General features: G+C 58.5%; 1 protein-coding gene across 1 annotated transcript in view; it reads right to left on the bottom strand.

Moving 5' to 3' along the window:
- Nucleotides 1-7,248: 7,248 nt before the first annotated feature.
- PGF (placental growth factor) overlaps nucleotides 7,249-8,773 on the bottom strand; it is a gene marked incomplete at its 5' end in the record, with an annotated part of 1,916 nt that continues 391 nt past the window's right edge. Inside the window, 2 exons of the mRNA XM_010152496.1 lie at nucleotides 7,249-7,329; nucleotides 8,733-8,773. Coding sequence (XP_010150798.1) covers nucleotides 7,249-7,329; nucleotides 8,733-8,773 — 122 coding nt within the window. The remainder of the gene's footprint in view (nucleotides 7,330-8,732) is intronic.

Genomic DNA, 8,773 nt, shown 5'->3' with positions numbered 1-8,773 from the left:
GAAATCCCAGTGATACCCTAAGAAAGACTGTGTTAAGATCACTTGGGAAGAGGGGGCACCTGAATCTTTCCCATCCCCTGCTAACCTATGGGCATGTCCCATTGCAACCGGAAAGGTTTCTAAAAAGGCCGTTTCACCTCGCCAGGAGCTGGCCACGTGCCGTGCCATCGCAGCCACACCAGCCTGGACGGTCACCGCCTTCAGCCCCTGCGGGAGACAGCACTTGCAATGGGTCTGGCCCCAGCCTCTCCCAGGAAGTGACCAGAAGGCACCTGAGCCAGGAGCAGAGTGAAGGCCCCACAGCCAGGCCAGGATGCCCAAGGGGGCACCCAAGGGGCACCCATTTGTGGCTAACCCATTACTTACTACCCTGATGGCCCAGGGTCTCCCCTGGCTCAGTTTCCCAAGGCAGGTCTTTTGCGCAGCCCGGTCTGTTAACAACAGAACAGGAAAAGTAAAGCCCGTGCCCGCGGCTCAGCTCAGCATTCAACAGTCAAACACACTTTTTCTCACAAAGACCATCTGCTTGGGGTGCAGAAGGCTCATACTGGGCCTCAGAGGGCAGGTCTTGTAGGATGCGATGGGGTCTGCTTCGTAAGGCAACCCACTGCCCAAACACGATCCGTGTGCTTGGATCTTTGGTTTCTTCTCAAAACACTTCCAGGTTCCTTTTTCCCACTAATCTCTACCTCACAGAGAACATTTTTTTCCTGCCCAGCCTGTTTATACACCCCAGTCTCTAAGGACTTTTAATTCCCATCAGGTCCCGAGGAGCTCCTCCTTCAAGAGGAAAAGCTGAGCAGGCACAACGTGAAGCGAGGACTGGGATGAGAGCAGGGACTCCACCAGCACCACTCACCTGCCTGACTTCAGGAGATCTGTGTGGGCCTGGAGAGGACGGAGGCCGCGGGTAATCTACAAAACCCAGCATCAGGTGCCTGCAGAGAGGTTGGCTATCGGGGTGATGGTGACAGAGAGATGTGAGGAGTTGCTGGGAGGGAAACAAAACGCCTGTGGCTTCATTGCCAAACACCTCCTTTAGCCCTCGCAGAGATAAACCAGCTGATACCCACAGTCACATCAGGACTGCATTTAAAGCGTTTTATTGCTTCCCACAGTTAAATCTGTGTCCCCTCTGGATGGGAAGGGAGGAGCTGGAAGACGGTGGTTTTGCCTACTTCTGGGAGCTTTGCAGAGCTGAGCAGGGCTGAGTTTGGGCAATGCCGGGGTCTCTCAGCCCTGAGCAGTCACGCTGAAGGGCCAGCGAGGCGGAAGGGGACAAGGGGCAGCGCAGAAGAATGTGAGCCGAAGGCATCGGCAAGGAGAAGCGCTCCAGGGGCTGGGCTGCAAGGAAGAGCATTTTTCTCACAGCCTAAAACAGGAGGCCTGACAAAAGCGTCAAACACGCTGAGACTGCACGCGCTGCCGGCTGCAACAGGCAGAAAGGTTATGCCCAGCTTCGTGAGAATGCATAATCTTGTAAGTCACCAGCAGAGAGGTTAGGACCTCAGCACAGCTTCATTTGCATGGAGAAAGCAGGAGGCCGGCACCAGCACGTCCGGGGAGAGGCTGCTGGGAAGCAGCGCTCCACTGGCATCCCAGGACCGGGGAGGCTGCAGGCTCCCCAGGGCTTCATCAGCTACAACGCTACGTCTCTGGGCTGATCTCTGTATCACCTTTTCAGGTATTTCCCCCAAAAAAATAGGTGATGTTTTGTTCCTAATGCTGCCTGGAGCCCAGCTTATGTTTTGTCTCCTCTCAAACTCTCCTTCTAACCCATCTTGCTGCAGCTCTGGCTCATAAAGCCTTATTAAACAAACCTTTGCTCTGTAAGGCTGGGAGACCCAGGGAGCCCAGGCAGGCTGATAACCCCGTGGGCTGCTGCTCCCCCGAGACAGCTGCCTGTCTGCAACAGGGGTACGCAGGCAGGAGGAGGATGGATGGGGGACTTGGGCGTGCTGGGGCACATTTGCTGCCTGTCCATGGAGGAGCAGCATGGGCTTGTTCTACTCCCCACTGGCTTTGGGGCTGAGGCCTCTCCTGGTCCCTTTACAAGGGAACTGGTCCCCTCCTAGAGCCCCACCTGGGGAACATGGGGGACTGTAGATGTAGCTGACCTTGCCAGGGTGCTCAGGGGACACATCTGCTGTGGCCAGGGCGTGCTGACAGGAGCTGCCGGTGTAAGCCTCAAAAAAAGACACAACTGGGAGCCACACAGAAAGGGGACAGGCAGACAGTGGCTGGTTCCCTCTGGAAGAAGCATGTGTGGTGGTTGCCCTAAGCCTAGCTCTTCCCACCCAGGGCAGCAGTCCCCCACCCCCACGCCACCATTGGGTGCAATGTCCTGCTGGAAGTCCTGCCACCCTGGTATGGGGATGGTCCCAGAACTCTCCCCTCTGGCAGGGACAGGGAAGGGGGCTGGTCCTCCCCTGGGGGCATAATGCCTGCAGCAGCCCCAGGAGCATCAGAGTTGCCTGAAAGCTCTCAGTGCTGAGCAGCAGCCAAAGATGTGACACCAGGAGCTGTTGGGAAAAGCCACTGAATGGGAGTTAGTTTGAATTTTTTTTAACCCTCATCACTGTTCTTTACAAACTTATTTTTATTAATGAACATCCTTGGGTTTACGCAACTTCGTTTTCAAAGGTTTAATACTACTGCAGTGAAACTTTTACTGTTAAAAACAATACAGAGACCATCACGTACGTCCCTCGAGTGCTGCACACAGTTCTCCTTAGCCTCAGAGCGCAACGAGCCAGGCTGAAACAGCACACAGGGACAGGGACAGCCTGCACGGACCAGCACCAGGGTGCCAGGTGGCCCACACAGACCCTGAGCAGTGTGGGAAGAGGGGCAGCGAGTCTCCCTTATCCCAGCGGCAGCCAAGGAGGAACTTGATGGGCTGTTGTTGAAGCAGAGCCCACAAAGGCTGTACCCCAGGATACTGTGGATGCTAGAAGTGGGAATGGGGACCAAAAGGGATCCAGAAAGCACCTGGAGCATATGCCCTGCTGCATAGGTGCAACTCGCTCGAGTCCATGCCACACTACATGGAGGTTCCACATCGCTTCACCACCCACCCCTGACTTCCCCTGCCGGAGCATCCCTGACACAGGACCTGCCCTGTCCCCCTGTCCCTGTGCCAGCCGCAGGTGGCTTTATGGCTCTGAGGGAGCCTGCCCTGGCTACGGGCTGCCATGTCAGGTGTGGGGAGGAGCTGCCTGGGACCCCAACACTTGCTGCGTCAGGCTCCACTCCCCTTCCTCAGCACAGGATACACCACGTCACCCCATTTGGTGGTAATGTGGAAGCCTTTGCACATCTGACCCTCCAGCCTTTCCCTTGAAGGTTTCAAACATCACCCTTGATTTTGTTTTAACCCCGTGCCAGGGGGGCCCCACGAGCATGCTGGTGCTCTGCTCACCCTTAGGGGTTTGGGGTTTCCAGCTATGGGTACTCTTCCAGGGTATGGCTTGCATGGGATGTATTTGGCAGCCAGCCCCAGCCCCCCCGCAACAGGGGCAGGAAAGGGGAGAGGAAGAGCCCCAGGGGCACTGCTTAAGTCACACAGAAACAACGGCTGGGGGCTACCCCGCAGATCTGGCTGAATAGGGAAAGCAGGAAACAGCAACACCCACAGCCACCTTGATGAGGGCCACAAGCCCCACACAAATCCCAGGATGCTCCCAGGAAGAGACAGGGCTCCCAGACCAGTCCATGCTGGGTGAATGAACCTTGGTGGGGTGTTTCTTGAGTGGGAAGGCCAACGAGCAGCCAGCCCCCACTTCCCTAACCTTGCATTGGCCCAGCCAGGGAGAAGGAATGACACAGGACAGCGAGCCAGGGGTTTGGACTGGGGTGAGAACAGCATGGGGATGGTGGACAGGGAGAGGTATCAGCCCCACGCCATGGTGTGGACAAGGGCAGTTCCCCCAAGGGTCACCCCGTACCCACCTGAGCTCCAGCATGTGAGTAGCCCCCCGTCCTGGGCAGCAGCTTGGTCCTGACCTGCTGGTTGCAGCATCACACCAAGGGCAGCCCCCAGAGCTCTGGGCCACCCCTGGACTGCCCTCCTCCAGCCTGGGTGGGTGCTCATGGGGGACAGCCCTACCTGCAGCTGCCAGAAAGCAGACAGGAGCACTCGCTGCCAGCTCCTTCGCTTGACCATCAGGTTATACTGAGCAGGGCAAGGCAGGGACATGGCTATAAACCTGTGAGGAGCCCTGGCAACGACAACTGCCTCCTTTTCCCCACAAAGAAGGCTTCCCAGGCAAGCTCCCTGGCACCCTCCTGGGCTGCCCCGTGCCAAGGCTGGGACGGACGCAACCTTGCAGCCTTGCCAGCTCCAGGTTTCCTTCCTCTCCAGCTGCAGGGCGTGAGCAGGACAGAGCAGTTTTTGCAGCTGCAGCCATCCAAGCCACCTCCGCTCACGCCCCGGCATTATGCTGTCCCCAGCCAGCTCCAGCAGCACGTCCACCAGCTCCGTGCTTTTGCCCCCAGGATGCCCTCAAACACCAACACGCTGCTTGAGCTCCTCTTCAGCCCCAGGCCTGGTCATGGGTCCATCTGTCCTGCTGCCAAGGGCGCAGATGGGACAAGAGAGTCCTGGGTTCCCAGCTGTGCTCCCACCAGGGCTAAGCAAGAGTCCAGCCAACTTTTCCCTGCCAGGGTCCTGCTCCCCACCGCTGGTTGGAGAGGCATGGCTCCGGAAGCCTCCCCCACGCTGGGGGGAATGCAGCTGACTCAAACCCAGGCAGCAGGAGCGAGGCCGGGGGCAGAGCGGAGGCTACCTGCGCGGGGTGCCACATCTGCAAAGAGAGCACAGCACGGGGTGAGTGCTGCCAGGATTGGGGTGGGGGGTACACCAGGAACTCCAGGCTCACCCACTCTGGGTCCCCCCTCCTTGTGCCCAGGCTCTCTGGCACCATGGGGACCACAGGCAGCATCTTCATGGGGCAGAGTGAGGTCGATGGAGCTGTACGTGCTGGCTGAGCCCCCAGCAGCAAGCTTCAGGCCAAACAGGGAAATTCAAGGGGCAAGTGCCACCCTCAGGCACCATGCCCCAAAAGTGTTTGTGGTAGAAGCCCAGCCTGTGCTGTTACAGCAGACAGTTCGAGACAGTCAGCTAAAGGTAAGGAGGGAAAGGGTAGAGTAACCCAAACAACCACCAGCCAAGGACTGCAGGAAGGACACAGCTGGCAGCAGAATGAGGCTGAAACTGGAAATTCATAGATCCAGGAAACCCAGCATGGTCTGCCACGGAGATAGAGCTACAGAGCACTACAGCCTACCGAGCACCCATCGAGCCTCCCGTACAAGCCCCGTTTCCCACAGCTGCCCACTGTCCCCTCTGACCTTCCTCCTGGGTCTGCTCTGCACAACCCCCTCACTGCTCAAAGCACCCTTGAAAAGTTGCTCATCCCAAAGAAATGAACCCAGCAGACACCACCCACACCTGCCCCTGCTCACTTACAGTTCACAGTCTTTACGTCTCTTCTTGTCTTCTCTTCTCTTACCTCGGCCCTTGGACTTCCTCCTTTGAAAGGAAAGTACAACAAGAGGGGCTGATGTGGGGGAGATGAGACCCACGAGCCCAGCCGGTAACGCCGCCTCGATGTCACTTACCTTCCCAACCTCAGGTCCTGCCGGGGCCTGCGGGAGGGGAAAAGGACAGAGTGAGGTGGTTACTTGGGCAGTGCCGTCCGTTGGGTTGCTGGGGGTGGTTTATTGCGATGCCCCTGTGCGTAGCACAATCGACCTGCTATCATTCGTGCTTAATCAGACCCTGTATGACTCCTCCAGCCAGGAGCTGATGGCAGTAGGCAGCGAGAAGGCAGAGACAGGGCAGGGGATAGTTGGCGTTGGGGATTCCCCTGGGGATGGGACATTCTGCTAATGACAGCTTTCATAGCTCAGCTGGTTAAACAAGATGCGAGGTCCCGAGTAACACGTGGGATTTGCTCCAAAGTCTCAGTAGTGGTTCTCCGTCAACAGCCACGACACACTTGGCTTAAGCATTCCTCATAGGGGCCAAGGCCAGGACATCCACCACGCCTACGCTAAACTTCAAAGGGGAGCGATGGAAAGATGTGGAAGGCAGCTTAGGGAGAAGCCGAAAGGTGCTGCAGAAGCAAGAAGTTTACACTGATTCCAAGGCAGCCTGAACAAGTACTTGTAGGAGATCCCCGGGGAGTTACCCTAGATAGGAAACCCACAACAGGCTCAGGAAATTCCCTGCATGGAAATAGATAGAAGTGGAGGTGGGGGGAAATAGCACATGTGCTTCTTCCCACTCCCTCTTCTGTATTCACCAACGGATGCTCCAGAGACGGCACGGAGCTGGGTGAGCCTTGGGTCTGCTCCAGCACAGCCGCTCTTACAACTGCAGGGAAATACCGACCCAGGGATCCTCGGGCTCTTCTTCCAGGCAAGGGTCATGGCTAACAGCTGCCCAGCAGGACGCTCAGTCTCCAGTTTTCCCAATACTAAGTCGCCATGGGGTCACGATGGAGAGTAAATGCCAGGACCCCCACGCAGGCAGTGCTGGAGAGGCTCTGCAGCAGGGACCAGCTGCGGACAGCACCGGAGATGCTCCCGCAGCACTGCAGCCACAGGAAAGAGGCCCCGTCCTGCCCATGCTCTCACTACTTCTGGGACACCATGAGCACCCCGAGAGGTTAATTATGTGCCAGGAGTCCAGCAGGCTGGTGCTGCACATCCATGCCAGGCCAGCGCTGCATATCCATGCCAGGCCAGCGCTGCACGTTTTAAGCTTTCATTTGTCAGCCTGGCCGCAAACCCCTGCTCCCCAGCCCTGGATGGGGCAACCTCCCTTACATGGATGCCCAAGGCCCAGCCCTTCGACTTCCTCTTTGGGCCATGACCACGCTTGGCTATGCCAAGCCACAGAGCTCCCTGCTGAGCCACCACCTTGGGCGCGCTGTCCCGGAGCCTCTGGCCTTGCTGTGTCACCCACGGGCAGCTCCTCCAGCCAGAGGAGCACACGCCAGGCATGCCAAGGCAGCCACAGGGACGTGGGGTACAGACACAGAGCCAGGGTACCGCAGCAGCTCCAGTCCTGCAGACAGTGCATGGTGCCTGACCTGGCCAGAAAACCCCAGTGCAGAGACAATGGGGGTGTCCTGGCACAGCTGGGGTACCCCCACGGCATCCTTGTCCCACATACGGGGTGAGCTGGCAGGGTCACTCTTGCTGGAGAGGCACAGGGGCACAAAATGAGCCCAGGGGTCCCTACCTGCACTCGCAATGCTTGTGCTCGGTGAATGCCATCTCCACGTAGGGTGCCTCCCCGTTCGGCTTTATCTTCAGGAGCTGAAAGAGGAGCAAAGGTTACTTCCTAGCCGGCGGCAGAGGGGGGCTGGAAGGGCTCCCACGGTACTACCTCGCCACCCCAGCCTCTCGGGCAGACGCGTGTCGAACCTGTTCCTCGGGACCTCCACCTCCGCATGCAGGCAGTGCCCGCCAGGCCCGCCACCCCGGCAGCTGGGGAGGCTCTGCTAGTGCCGCCCTGCGTCTCCAGGACCCTAAATGAAGCCCCGTGGTCCTGGTATTTCCCAGTCTTAGAGGAGATATTTCTGTTTCTGCACTTGTGAAGAGCTTTCACATATTTGACCACTCTGCACATCTCCCTTCTCTGATGGAAATATCCCCCCACTCATGTTTTCCAGACCATTCCCATTGCTGCTGCCGCCTCCTGGCCCCCTTTCCCAAAGCATCCATCCTGGAGTCAGTACCACGGAGCCTTCCCAGACCAGAAGTGCAGGATTTGCCCTGTCACGTGTCAGTCCACAGCCCAGCCCAGAGTTCGGGCTGGACATCCAGAGGCTTCACAGGATACGCTCATTGTTGGCGTGATCCAGACTAGCCCCCGCAGAAGTGCCTGGCGTCGCCACCCCACGCACAGCAGCAGGATCCCTCCCGTGGGGGGAGATCTGTGCTTGGGGAGTTGCCTCCCATTCACGTCAGGCTCTTGCTCCACCTCAGTCGAGATTTTTTGGAGACTCCCCACCCTGCCTTCCAACATGCTTTCAACCCCCAAGGGACCAAAATCACTGGTGGTTGATTGCAGGCACCCTCTGTCACCCGGAGCTTTTCCCTGCTCCCTGCCGCGGCAGCGTGAGGTTGGTCTCCAGCAGCACAGTACAAGGGCTGCGGCGTGAGGACAACGGCTGCCGGGCACACGGGGAAGAGACGACCGGCACTTTGCTCACAACACATCCCACTTGGCACAGCTCCTGCGGTGAGGGCAGGAACCACAGCTGGTGCAGCCCTTGGCGCTCGCCATGCCCCCAGCACACACACATACCGTCAGCGCCACTGCGGGCATCTCCTGACACCGGGGAGCCTCGCGTCGCTCTGCGATCCTGGGGCAGCAGCAGCCCCAGCAGGCACAGTCACGGGCAACTGGGACACCCCCGGCCCTGCCACAGGGCGGGAATAGACTGGACAGGCAAAGGCAGTCAGCAAGAGGGACCACGCAGGGAGCAGAGGGCAGGGAAGCAGGGAGCAGAGGGCACTAGCAGCAGGAAGTCACCTGGCCTCAGGGATGAGCCCAAGGAGCAGGGACCCTCCTGGATTGGCATGCATTTCAGCAGTTGTGATTAGGTGCCCTCCCTGTTATCCACGCTGCTACGATGTCCAGAGGACGTGAAGCTGGAAGTTCACCCACCCCTGCTTGGTGAGGAGCCCACAGCCTCCCCAGCGGCAGTGCCTACCTGCATGGTGACGGTCCTCGTCTCGACCGGAATGCAACGGA

This window comes from Eurypyga helias, unplaced genomic scaffold (assembly GCF_000690775.1).
Source record: "Eurypyga helias isolate BGI_N326 unplaced genomic scaffold, ASM69077v1 scaffold41855, whole genome shotgun sequence".
NCBI classification, from domain to species: Eukaryota; Metazoa; Chordata; class Aves; order Eurypygiformes; family Eurypygidae; genus Eurypyga; species Eurypyga helias.
Note: the sequence above shows the minus strand (reverse complement) of the source record. Positions and strands in the feature narration are given on the sequence as shown.